Genomic DNA, 14,087 nt, shown 5'->3' on the forward strand with positions numbered 1-14,087 from the left:
TTTGCGAGATATTATTTTGTTTCAAGAAATATTACAAATTACATTTTTATACCATTATATCATCTCGAGCGGAATTATTGTATATTCAAGAATTGGAAAAGTGACCTAGTAGCGTATCAACGAAAGTTGTGAGTAATTGTATTTTGTATGGTATGTATTTAAAGTTCTCAAACTGTCTGAAAAATTTATTAAACTAAGAGAAGGGTAATCCCATCTGGCTTATAACACGCACTAGTTATTGCACTTGTGATATATTTTCTTGTGTTTAAATTTTCAAATTACGTATGGGGCTGCATCAAAGGACTACATCCGCTTCGCTCATTAAATATTGTAGTTTATGTATGCTCTTGGGATGTAACTCCGATCCCATTCTACATAAATTAGTTGTAAGATGGAGCTTTGACAGAATGCTCCTCAGTGAAGTTATAGAGCTTCAAAAGGCTTGTTGACACAGGTGAGACTTGCGCTAACAAAAACCAGTTTCTAATATCGCAAAGAAGGGAAACATGGTATACATGGGACTCGCGGGCCAATACTTCTCGGAACTGGATCCAAATTTCAATGGCCCTCCTAAAGCAGTCGATCCAGCAGTCCGTGCTCGCAAACTTGTAAGTAATAAATTTGCACAAAGTTCATTTAATTATGCCAGTAATGACGTAACGTAATGAAACGATGGCATTATAGTGCTTTATAACATTTTGGCTTAATGGACTTCTTCCATTAAATAAATATATTTACAGACGAGATATTATAAATATTTTAGATAACATTTTTAAATCGATTATTATTTTATCCGTTAGCTAAACAGTACTTTATTATTATTGAACGTTTTATGTACCTACATAATAACGCAAAAATACTTCTTAATGAAAATTTATTTTTAATCCGTCTTATACGTCTCAAATATCAATGTTAAACCGATGTGTCTTATTACTTTTATTTATACATATATATGAATGATGAAACTTGCATCTTTTACATTTTTTAAGTTTAATTCATTAAAACATTACATTTTAAAAGCTTTTTATCTGCTGGAAACTATTACCGACATTTTCGCCCACTTTTTTCATTAATCCAAACGTACAAAACAAGAAAGAAACTTCTTTTCTATCTTATAATTTTAATTGAAAATAAATAATTAACTTATGAAAAAAGTTTATTTTTGGATGAGTTTATACAGCATGATATTTAAAGTACAATGAAAACTTTTTCCATTACGTGAGATTGAAAGTACAAGGCTCTTTGTGATGTTATACTCAAGCATTAAGAATTACTATGAAACGTAATACATATGTAATAAATTCTTCAGAAGGTAATATCATCTTTCTTTGATCAGACAGTGTATATCTTTTGACTTTGATCTTTAGGGTATACTTTAATATACGAAGTTTCTATAATATTGATTATGGATGATTTCTACATTTCAGTCTCTTTACAATTTGTATGAATAAATCCTTAATGTATAAAGCCATGCGATTTTTACCGTTTTACAAGGCGTAATGCAGTTTTCAATTTTGTAAACTACGTTGTAGCATTTATCGTAATCCGCGGTAGTGTAATTTTCAACAACGGAAAGAGATGTGCCATGTGCTTAATCCTTTGCATTCACACATTTAATACATATAATCCTCTTTGTTCAATTCAAGTGGACATTTTATTCTATATAAATTTTCACTACGTGTGAACTTTTTTATGTTGTTATATGCATTTTTTTTTATATTAAGAAAATATTGTAAAATTTTATCTATTATATGTGAATGTTGCATATAGATCGTTGAAAAAGGAACCACTTTTTTCCTATTTTGAAAAATCGAGAATTTATATGCAAATATTTAAAATCTAAAATTATTTTAATATTATAGATGCATTTTTATCTCTTCTGAAGTTACTGTAAAGGAATAAATTCAAAAAAGTTTATAAAAAAATTATTTTTTATGCTAAAATGACCAAGCATTTATAATATATGGCCATAACTTATATCACTGCGATACAATTGCTGTATCAGCCGCAGGACGTCCTGTGTAATTCATCGGCTTTTAACGGATGAAAATGTCAATTGTGTACGCATTTAAAATTGCCTGAAAGCAATCGTTGATTAGTCACGGGTGATTGTGTTGTATTTTCTGCGTTCGCAACTGATCGTTTTGTCATCCGATAAATCGTATTTCGATGGGATGCGTGACGTAACGGATTTAAACAAGTACCTCTTCTATGAGTGAACTACTTTTCATTCTGAGATACTGCTTCGTCGCATTTGCTACCGAAGCACGATCTGAACGTTAATGAGGCAGTGCTGTATTGCATTATTATCGCATACCTTCACTTTGTCCGTATTCAACATTTGTCAATATTTCTGCTAGGGGAGTAATTTATCTGAATTTATATTTATTACGTATAAATGTGATGATGTATAGTAACGTGGAAAAGGCATTGATTACATATTTTATCATAGCTTCCGAAATATAGGGGAGGAAGAAACGTGTTTGATCGACTCTGAGGGTTTATCGTGCAGAAAAACGAGAACGCTCGGCGTACATCTAGTAGCATGTTAGCGTAACTCAAAAAGCATACATTACAAAGAGGGCCGTAACATGCTACATTCTTGAGACTGAAATATGGGAGTTGCTCGTTTTAAGCCATGGTTTTTTATCCTGTCGTTGAACATAATGCGTATAAATTATGGACACGTGAGACACGAGCGAGACTGTGTCCCGAGAAGAAACATCGAGTTTCTAACTATACCTATATTCATTTTGTAGTTATATCGTCGGGAAAATTGCAGAAGCTATTTTGAATTTCACAGAATTAAATCGACGCTGTAATATTTCTAATTTAGAGCGCTTAAATAATTAACGACGAAATCTTGAAGCCTTCCTCTGAAATGCTTTGTATATTTTTTGTATTCGTATCATCCTCTTAAAGGGATAAAGCGAAACTAATTTATGAAGTATCTACTAACGAGAACTAACGAGAAGAAGGCTGTATTTTGATTTTACTATGTAAAGGGATGAACACATCCTTTAAATATAAAATGATATTTAATCTTAAGAGCGATGAAACTACCTTAGACGAGAGTGATCATTCATTTTAGATTAAAGGAGAAAATTTACGCATTATTAAGGTTATTTTTATCATGTATAAAACGAGAAGAATATTAGTATGTGCTTAGAATAATTTATTATATTTTTCAAAAGTATGCGCTTAGTAAGAGAATTTTCGTTATAACATTAGAACTACAAAGCAATAATACTAACTTTGTAATTTTGTTTGTAATTTTCTTTTTGAATTATTCAAATTTATAACAATGCATTTTCTGAGATTTTTTGAGACTTTTGTTGCAATATATAAAAGATAAAATTAACTTTTCCTTCATACTTTTACTTTTATACTTTTTTTAAAGATATAAATGAATCAGTGAAAGTATAAAAAGAATATGAGTCTTTCTCGTCAAATTTTTTAGTATTAATAAAACTTTAGTATTTTAATAAACCCCGGTCTAGTTTTATTGAAAAAATTGATAAACTGCTTTTAGGAATTTAAGTAACGTTTAATAATATTTTTGACACATTTCTGGTTTCTGAAATGATTATTTACACTGAAAAAAAGAGTCTCACTGCATTAATTGCAAGTTTGTCTGAAAATGATTGAAAATGAATAAATTAGAATTTTTTGGTTGAATTTATTATAATTTTCATTGAAATAATCAGAATATTCTGATTGATATGATTAGAATCTTTTGATTTGTCTGTTTTCAACTAAAATTTTTTACTTTTTTATACTTTTTCTGCATTTTTTGTCAACGTTAACAAAAAGAAAGTAATTTTATAGTGTACTACTATAAATACTTTATTTTATTTTCAAAAATATCAAATCTATGATGAATTATAACACTTCTGATATAAGAGAGATCTCCTTGTATTGAACAAAATTCCAAAACACAATACAGAAACTTTGAAATTACATTATCATTTTCTTTGAAAACTATAAAGAATTTGATATTTAAATAAAAGGGTAATGCATTCTTTTCGCATTCATTTTCAGCGTCTACTTTAGGCACTTAGAAACTTGGAACTTAGTAACCTATTTGCATTCAAAGCGGTATTTTGAGATCAATAAGAAGAAAAACTTATTTTCGAACAAAAATGAACTCATATCCTTACACATAATAGAAACTAATCCAGCGATGAGCGAGTGATTTGAAAGCTTGTGAGACAGTGATATTTGATCATTTTTTGCATTGACGTATTGACATAATAGCCGACATGCCGCAATGTGTAGATCAAGATAGTGGCATTCAGGAGTGCCCCAATCAATCAGGTATCTTTCGGTCGAAACATGTGAGTCCTTTTATCTCGTACGTGGCCACGGCCGAGGTTTAGCCGAAATAGTTCGCGCGCGTGCACGTGTAGATACCACAAATTGCTAAGGCTGAATCTGATTCGTGCATGGAATGACAGGACGGTTTGGGTTCATGGGCGTAACGTCTAACGCGATACCTCCTTCGACTATTGAGTCTGAGGGACTACATGTATAGTACCGTTGTTAAGGTGTACTCCGTATTGACCGGGCTTGCCTTAGCTGCAGCGGACTCGTAGCACCACTACGTGCGAAGTCTGCAAATGAATTTTTCGGACGTGCTCGGTCATGCTGGATCTTAGAAGGAAATAACGTCCTCCTCGTTGTCGCAAGAAGACATCTCTGAGACACTTTCTTTTTCTCTTTTTTTCTTTTTTTCGGAAAAAAAAAAAAAAAAAATGATAATGCTCCCGTCTCTTATACGTCGAGTACAAACGCGGTAACATCTTGTTACTTTTTATTCACGAAATTTACGACAATGTAACGCGTAAAAGGACGACAGATTGTTTCGCACTTTGAGCGCGAGTTACGAGACGTAGGCTCAGTTCCACAACTCACGGTTAACCATAAAATTTTAGAAAGAGATGAGGAATAAGTTGAATCTCGATTAAGAGTTGACTGTGTGAGGCTTATGGGCTTCAATCGTTTACTTCGATCCGTTAGGTGGTGCCTTTCGTGTCTTGAAGGAGTGATACAGACGAAGAAAATGATACAGATACGAGTGATGTAAATGTGTCCGTCTCTCAATCGATTTGCGCTTTCTTATGCATTCCAGGTGGGCATGGAACGCCGTGACGTCATACTGACAGCAGTTTTCGGAACAGTTGGTGCTCTCGCAATTCTAGTAGGACTCGCATTAGCAATGTGGCTCTATCTACGCGCCAGGAAGTCCAAGCAACGAGACGACGATCTCGAGGACCAAAACGATAATGGCGACGGCTCGAGCCAACAACAATCTACCAAGAAAAACGGTTTTCTGAATCTGAAGACACCTCTAATCAGCACGAAGGCTCTTGGGTAAGTAATGGCAATTTTTTCTTTTTTTTTTTTTTTTCCTTTCAAAATAATTGAGCAGTTAATATCACGATCCGGCTCTGAAGTTGGCCGTTTTTCCATGAAAATGTATTCTTTTAAAGAAATTTATATTTTTTGAACACACTATAAAATGATATAAACAGACATCTTTTATATTCTTTATCTTTATTTATCTTTTCTTTTATATACCACAATAACTAGTGATACAATATTTCAAAGTTTACGTAAGAATAAATGAATACATTTTACGTTGACTTTAACGAAGAGTAAACCAACTGCAATCGTTATGCGTTTGTTATTTTTATCTGCCCGCAAGTTTGTCGCTGTTGACGTTGTCTTGAATCACTTGAAGATATACCACAATATATCCGTAACTTGACAAAGAGTATCATTAATTCTGAGTTCTTCTTACGAATAACTAAGGATGTCATTCATTCTGTTTTATCGCACAAAATTGAGTATTCTCATTGTGGCATTCGTTTCATTAAGCGAAGATGAAATAATATTTTACAGCGACGCAGCAGTCGCGATGCTATTGAAGAGAATTTCGTGTTTATTCTCTCGCACAATCGAGCGCGGGATTTATCGTCGAAGGTTTTCTGCATGCGAAACACGTCGTAGGTCGCTTCATTACTGTCTGAGCAACGAACGGCAATTCTACGTAGTAGTACAACCAAATATTATAGTTTAGACGGTCAGACTGTTTGAATATCAGCAGCGGAATTGCCCGTCGGTAAGTTCGTTTCACCGGTAAAAGCGTTATCGACGATAGAATTCCGTGAGAGATCTTCCGTTTCTCGGGTCTGAATAACGGAAACCTGCAAAATGGTTGTACCAGCGGAACGTTATTGACGAACATCGTTTATATCGCCGAACGATACTCGACACGTAACGAGGGCCGTTCATTACCGGGTCGTTTATTACCATCTCTAGCCGAGTAATCAAAAGGCCCCCATTCGTTACGTGCATCGCTTAGGATGGCGAAGTCAAAGCGAAACTTGGCACTATTACCATAGGTAACATTCGCTTTGAAACATTATTCGATATTGTGAATTTCTGATTATTACGTAGCTTTACAGGATTAATACGTACGTTTGAAACTCGCTATTAAACAATATTGTAATTATGATCTTGTCTGGTATTATCTGCGAATTGTAAGGTACACATTTTTGGTAAAATTGTTTAATTAGACATTTTGTGGATCGTTTTAGAGGAGTTAATTATTTTAGACAACGGTTTTGTTGGTGTTCGTATTATATAGATTATAGTCAATATACCATTAACTCTGTGCTTTATTTTTGATAGCGGATTATGTTGAAGCAATTATGAATTTAAATATTGACGTTTGGTTAAAGATTTTTAATTACGCCAATCTATTCCATGAATTGCACAAATATATTCTTCCATGGCTTGATCAAATTTAGTGCTATTAGATTATCCTCCGAAAGACCGTTTTGGACTATCTAAGATTTATAGTAATTAGATTTCAAGATAAATTTCTATTTATAATCGTATATGTATTTCAGACTGTGAACTTATATTTCGATATACATTTTATGTTGCATTCTGATTCTTCTAGTTTTTTTTATCACATAATATAATTACAATAAATCTTGAATTCTAATATATATATATAAATCATATAAAATAAATTTTGATCAAATTCTGAGAATTTTAAATTTAATGCTGTATTTAGACGATCTATAATTCGTATCGGAAATGAAAATAGAATTCTATTTATAATTTGTATATGCTGTACATGCGAACATATTTGAAGGATTAAATCACACTTATACACGCTTTTACATTAAAACATACACATATATATGTTATATCAAATGGACGGCATTGAACGAGTTTCATGTAAATAATTTCCTCGAAATTGTGCATCAAGATTGACGCATATTTTCGACATTCGCTGTATACAACATGAAGATTGTTTTTCTCTTATTATATAAATCTGTTAACGTGTAGTTATTTAAATATGCGTAGTTTTAAATAGTCGAAAATATTCAACAAGGGACGTAATAATTTATAGGTTTGTTGATATTTCTATTACGATGTCATTAATCTTGTGGTTTATTTTTTTTTTTAGAATCGTATACGCGCTACTATCTAAACATCATTCAATTAGAAAATTTATATAATACAATATAAACGCAACTGCAGAAACGATAGGGAAATTTGCTAACTAATTTAACCATTTTTTTTTTTAAGTAAAGAAAAGAAATTCTAAAAAGTATAATAGTTCTGTTGACATTCGGTTATAATGTCATATAATAAAAATTTCATTAATTTTATGGTTTATTTTTCAATGGTCAGCAATCAATTAGAGATATTAAGAAATTTAAATAATAGTATTTGCTTGAAAGCTTTCACTCGCGCAAGTGCATCTCTCTATTGTAGATTGGCAGTCCTTTGTAATTCCATCCTTTGATGGGCATTTGGCTGAACTCTTTAAATAGAGCTGGGCCCCTCTCGACGTTTATATGAAGCAGCTAGAACAATCACGTTCGCGAACCATTCACGTAACGTGCTTTTCATGACTACTCCAACTGATGTTTCTCTGTTTATATTTTTCTCCGTTAGATATAAGATACGCGTATATGATATTGTCAAACGCGCGCGTAACCGTATGATTGACAAGTACAGGTTTTCCATTTTTCTGTACAGTATTGCACTGAAATAGCGATAAGCTATTCTTCGATTTTCAAACGAATAAACTGTTTAATGAATATCTCGATATCCATAGAAATGAACGACGTTTTTCAACGTTGAATTAAAACATTTTTAATCGGTTATCTCTCACAGCAAAATAGCGACGATTCAAAAAAACTTCATTTCTTCTACCATTTACACATATCTCAATCATAAACTTGTAAGATAAATAAGCGTTTTAAATTTTTATCGCTTTTTTACATGCGCAAATGGAAATGCAGGAGAAAACGAAAAATTAATGTTTTCCTATTAATTTGTTTTTCCTTATACAGCGAGAGAGAAAGAGTGCTCTTTTTACATCAATGCTGTAAATGCACGGAATATTTTTATTTTCGCGAGAGAAGTAGTATACGTACAAAAAAAAATCACAAAATTGTCGCAATCCGCATTTCTATATATACGGTTTAACGTCAAATATCAATGCGAGATTATTGAACGTGGAAATAGAAAAGGTAATCCATTCTAATCGTATTGGCGATTCGATTATCAAGAAATTTGCATGTGATTTGGTCCGGGAAGCGAATAACTGCGGAATTTTCCACGACAGAAGGTAAAAACAATGGATGTAGCAATATACAATTTTCAATGGCTGTCGAGATTGTGGCCCCGAGTGTATATGCACGTTTTAGAAATGCGTTGTGACGTTTATTCTCGTGCTTTCCAATATAAATCGCGATGGAACAAAACGCGTCGTATGAATAGCTCCAGGGGAATAACGGTATAGCTGATCGAAAAGCAGAAATCGTACTCAAATTTTATAATTTACTCAGCTTCTATAAATACGAGCAAACGTTTTACTGCTCCCATTTTGCGAAGCGACAGTTCTGCTTCTGAATTTCATTATAAGGAGTTTTTTTTACTTCTGTAATAGCGCGCGCGAGATCAGCACGACGGAGACGTTGCGCGAATTTGTACGAACGACGTCGCGCGTTACGCACTTCTCTTTCTTCGTGCAAGAAAAAAAAAGACGGTTACGGTTCAGCGACTAATCCAGAAATACTAATCCAGAAGTAGCGAATTAACAGAGTTTTCGCGTAATCCCGCACGTGTTCTTTTAATTCTCCATATTCATGAATGGAAAATATACAGACGGTGACGTGTTATGCAACTCGGCACTCGTGCGACACCTCGACTGCAGGGAAATCAGGAGAACACGGTGATTTATTTGTACAGTGCGAATAGCTGTGCATTAGTATTTCGGGGTAGTTTGGGCTGTTATGATCGTTAGTACCATAGTTCTCCCGCAGGAACCCGAAAACTTGTGCGCGTCACTGAATTATCACCACCGCTGTTTCGCCAGAACTGGTGCACCGTGTTGAATTCGCTCGTCGTTTTTCAAAAGTATTTTTCGAGAGACCTTCGACAGGGATTTACAAAATTTTCTATCGACGAACAGATCAGCGCGATTGGTAGCGCGAGCGTGAATAAGAATCGATTCCAAGCGCGACCGTGGTGCTAAACCACAAGAGAGACTTGGTCGGGAAACGCGAACGCCCGCTATTCACGAAAATGGAAACGTCAACGATGTATCCGCAAATCGAGCAGAGTTCTTTCAGCGAGAGGCCGGATACCGGATAGTCCCACATTCAACGGCACTGAATGGAAAATTCTGGAAAACAAGTCTCCTCCAACGAAGACCGTTGGAATTCTATCGGACAAATCTGTCGTGTATCTCTTTTCTTTCTTTATTTTTTTTTTTTTTCCCCGTTAAGTTTCTCGTACCGTATAAGCGATGGAACGTGTGTAGTTGTACGTGGCGTGTGTATGTACACCCTAGGTCGTCGTCGTATTCGAATCAATCTCGGATATTCGTTTCCTTTCTCCAAAATAGGCCTGCAACTCGCTTCAGTGGTTTGCGGTTTAGCTGTGTTTGTGACGACCGTTAAAGCATGATCACTTCGTGACGTCGTCGTCTTGTATCGTCATCTTTTGGCCCCGGGGAAAACGGTGACCTTGTAAAGAAAAGTTACAAGCTGACAACGTATTGACGTTTATGTCGATACAATTGGGCCTTGCCGGCAAATTTAATGATCGTTTAATTCGGTAATGCTGAAACTAAATCACAGACTCGTAGATAAATTTTAGATCGTTTTCTACATATTTGATTCTTTGCACTAAATGATACGGACCAGACGTCTGCCTATTAATTGTTAAATGGCACATGAGTTATTTATATATGTTCTAAATTTTTTTAATTTTTACAAAATTATTTTAATAAATAAAACAACTGTTTTTCTTAAAATTTTAAAACGACGCCCGACGGTTATGTAAGTGGAGAACGGAGAGATAAAGTTTCAATTACTTTTCGAGCAATAGAGAAACAAACTTGTAAATGGACTTTAAGATGAAACTTACTTGATAGTTTCTTTGAAGTTTCTACAATATAGGCAAATATTTCTTATTATATTATTTGTATTAAGGTAACTATTTTGTATATGTATTGTATCTTTCAAAAGTTTGAAGTCTAAACAAAAATATGCTTAAACAAGTTTGTTTGGTTACATACATTGTAAAATTAAAAATTGTTTAATGTAAAATATCTTATTTCTATCAAAATAATTATTAATATAAAATATTTAATTGTAACAAAATTTTTTGAATTTAATAATTGTCTAGACAGTTTAAATTATATGTGCAAATTTTCTGCAAATTTTTTGAACATATGGATCTCAAAATATGAACACGTACGAATAACTCATGTGCCACTGAAATTAAGGTGATGAAAATAAATGCATCATAATTTTCTTATAACTTTGCGTGATAAATTTTCAAACACAAGAGTTCCTAGAAATTTTCTATTTAATTCTCTGAACATAATAATTCAGTTATACTTTTTACTCTATATACATGCAGTGTTATTTATGATCAGAATTTAATCTTATTATTATTTACTTAGCGTTTAATCAGGGATGCGTGTGCAAATCGTGCATGTTGAATCCAAATAAATATCAATGTCTGTATGAAAGACAAATTCAAACCACGTAAAAGCATTTTGAAACATCAGGGCGTTTCCGTATTGTATGAGCGAAAATGTCTATGAGACACGCACGACATTTTCAGCTTGTGATAAACTTCGCGTTTTTATCAAGTTATTTCTAAACTCTATGCTCGCGTGCATTTTAAATCTGCATAAAAATATGGCCGTGTTTTTAGGAATACATTGGCCAATTACATGATCTGATATATGACAATAAACTCTATTTAGGAAGTACTGACAAAAAGCTCAAATCAAATACGAATAAAAATGAAACCCTATTATGTATATGGTTAGTGAAAAGCTACGGGCAGAAATTGGAACCGTAGGAGGTATCTCGAATATCTTATATGAATAATTTTTCGCTGTTTACTATGTCTTTTCAAATATTTGCCAGAAATATCATGCTTTTAAAGAAGAATGAACGAGATATATAGATGACGTAATTTTAACGTTTTCATAAAATTTATTATAATCCGTTATTTGTAAAAGTAAATTATTTGATTTTTGCTATAAATAGTTTTAACTTTGAACATAGGCAAACATTATAATGCTATTATCTATATTTTCCAAAGTATTTATCTTCTTAACTAAAATCATTGTTCCTACATTTTATTTATAAGAAATTATGTTTATAAAAATCTTATTTATAAGATTAAATTATCGGCTTAACGGAACCCTAATATATCTTAATAATTAATGTAACCTTTATTTCTATCTGGATTAATTGTCTTTTGAAAATCTCATTTTAAATTGTATATATCACGATAAATATGTAGTTCAAAGGAAGTAATTTAGTTTTTTCTTTAATTATTATGAAAGGACGTGGATGAGAATGATTAAAAATCAGATAAAGTTTATTTGAAATCATAATGAAGAGCAGACCTATTATTTTTCCTCTTATAATACATTATTGTTTTATCATTCATGTCTTGCACATTTATAAAGAGATGTAGAATAGTTCATATATAGGGCATGGATACAATGTATGATATATGTTGGAAAGTTTTGAACATTATATTTAGAGTAATAATCATTGGAAATTGTCCATCATTTAGATTGCTTATCTAAATTTATAAACTCTGTAAATTAATCATATTATTTTTTTAAATGTCATCCTAACCGCAAATTTTACATTGTGTTCGCATAAAATTTCAAATTTTTCCTTAAAACTAGTATGTTTTTGAAAAAATGACTAAAAATTAATAAGAATTAAAAAAATGACAAGAATGTATCGATGGTAGAAAATTGATGTCTTTCCTTTTCTCTTTCTTTTATCAAGCTTTTAGTTCGAATAGAAGATTGAACATCTTTTATTTAAAAGTGTATGTTGTATCTACATGATTGATGTAAATGTGCTTGAGATTTTCTTTTTAGAACAACATTGCATTGTCTTAATAAAAATATTAGATTTCGAAGTTGTAATCTACTAATAGAAATTTTCAACACGTAGCATAGATATATTAACAGAAGAATTAAGAAGAGTAGTTCAAGTTATTATGATTCAGGCACTCGTGTAGAATATAAAATAAACTGTAGACGGCTAAAAAAATAGTCGCTTTGTTTCATACGTTTAAAGGTACTGCAAATACAGAGAAGAGAGACAAATTTAGAATTAGAATTAAATTTTATAATTTTTTAGTTAGCTTTGTCGCGACTAATGTTGAATATTTTAAGATTAAAATGTTTAAAAGTTAAAAATTCCTGATGCTCTTATTTTCACGTATTTGTGGATTTACATTTTCGCGGATATCTCAACAAAGCGAATAATGTATTTTTGATTAAGATTTGATATATATGAATGACATTATGAAGATGTAGCGATCAAGTTTCTGCTTGGATTATATCACACAACATAATACACGAAAATCTTGTAGTTTGTGTGTCTCGTAAAGAACTTTGGTGCTTTTACTTCAGGATACTAAATTATGTGGACTCTCAAAGAAAGATTGCGCCTGGCTGACCAAGCATGTGGTCATTCTACTTCCCGTGTCTTCATCTCTTTTTTACATTCTTCTACGGAGTATTTCAGGAAAAATTTTATTCATGGCAGAACTTTGGTATTTAAAAAAATATTTCAAAGAAATTTTGACTTTAAAAATTCTTACGATATTAATGACTAATGCTGTTAATAACATTTTATTAGATTAAAATATGAAATCAATAGAGATAATTGAGACAGCGTTGATAATTATATATACATATATATTTTTTATGATGAATTTCTAATAACGGATATAACTTAAAATAATAATAATTATTTAAACAGCAACTATGAGCTTGAAACAGCTAAAATTATTACAGATATGAAGCTTAGTATATTCTAATTTCTACTGCCATAAAATTAATAAAAATTTTGTTACTTGTTAAGTTATATTAGTGTGATTCGTAAAATTTTTATTTCATGTTGAATAATCATATTGCGTGTATTTAGTTGTTTGGAAAGCTACGATGCACCATGTGCTGTGCACTCAGATGTTGAGATTGTTACAACATTTCACAAATGATACATATTGTCATCTTGTTACCCGCGACAGTAAAATTGATCCTGTAAGCAGCTGCGCAACCGAACGTGTTTAACAGCACGGTATCCTAATTACAGATATAACGTCATTTGCGTCGTTGACTCCTTCGTTATTTGCGATTATTTATGCTTTATGATTTGATTCTTGGGATTAAATATCATTTTCTCCTTTGTATCTTTATATCAATTTATTTATTACAAGGTACCGTGAGTATCAAATCTCATGAATAAGTTATGTTCACTATGTATATAAGACGTTCTTCAGGTAAATAATTTTTTCATATTTTCTTTAACATTATAATATAACGTTGTATACAAGAATATATGTATAACTTAAGACTGTTTATTAGAAATTCTGAATATACTTATTATGTATCACTTAGAATGCATTTAATGTACCGTGAGAGAGAAGAGAGTTTGCCGCTGTATCAAATATGGATAGACTTGGCTAGCTTAAATTTTATGAAACTCGTAAAATTC

General features: G+C 32.2%; 1 protein-coding gene across 1 annotated transcript in view; it reads left to right on the forward strand.

Annotated features, from left to right (window-relative positions):
* Syt7 (Synaptotagmin 7) overlaps nt 1-14,087 on the forward strand; it is a 156,282-nt gene that overhangs the window by 41,730 nt on the left and 100,465 nt on the right. The window contains exon 2 of the mRNA XM_018551772.1: nt 5,132-5,373. Within this exon, the coding sequence (XP_018407274.1) occupies nt 5,138-5,373 (236 nt within the window). The 5' untranslated portion in view covers nt 5,132-5,137. The remainder of the gene's footprint in view (nt 1-5,131; nt 5,374-14,087) is intronic.

The sequence above is a fragment of the Cyphomyrmex costatus genome, unplaced genomic scaffold (genome assembly GCF_001594065.2).
Source record: "Cyphomyrmex costatus isolate MS0001 unplaced genomic scaffold, Ccosl1.0 scaffold146, whole genome shotgun sequence".
Taxonomy (NCBI): Eukaryota; Metazoa; Arthropoda; class Insecta; order Hymenoptera; family Formicidae; genus Cyphomyrmex; species Cyphomyrmex costatus.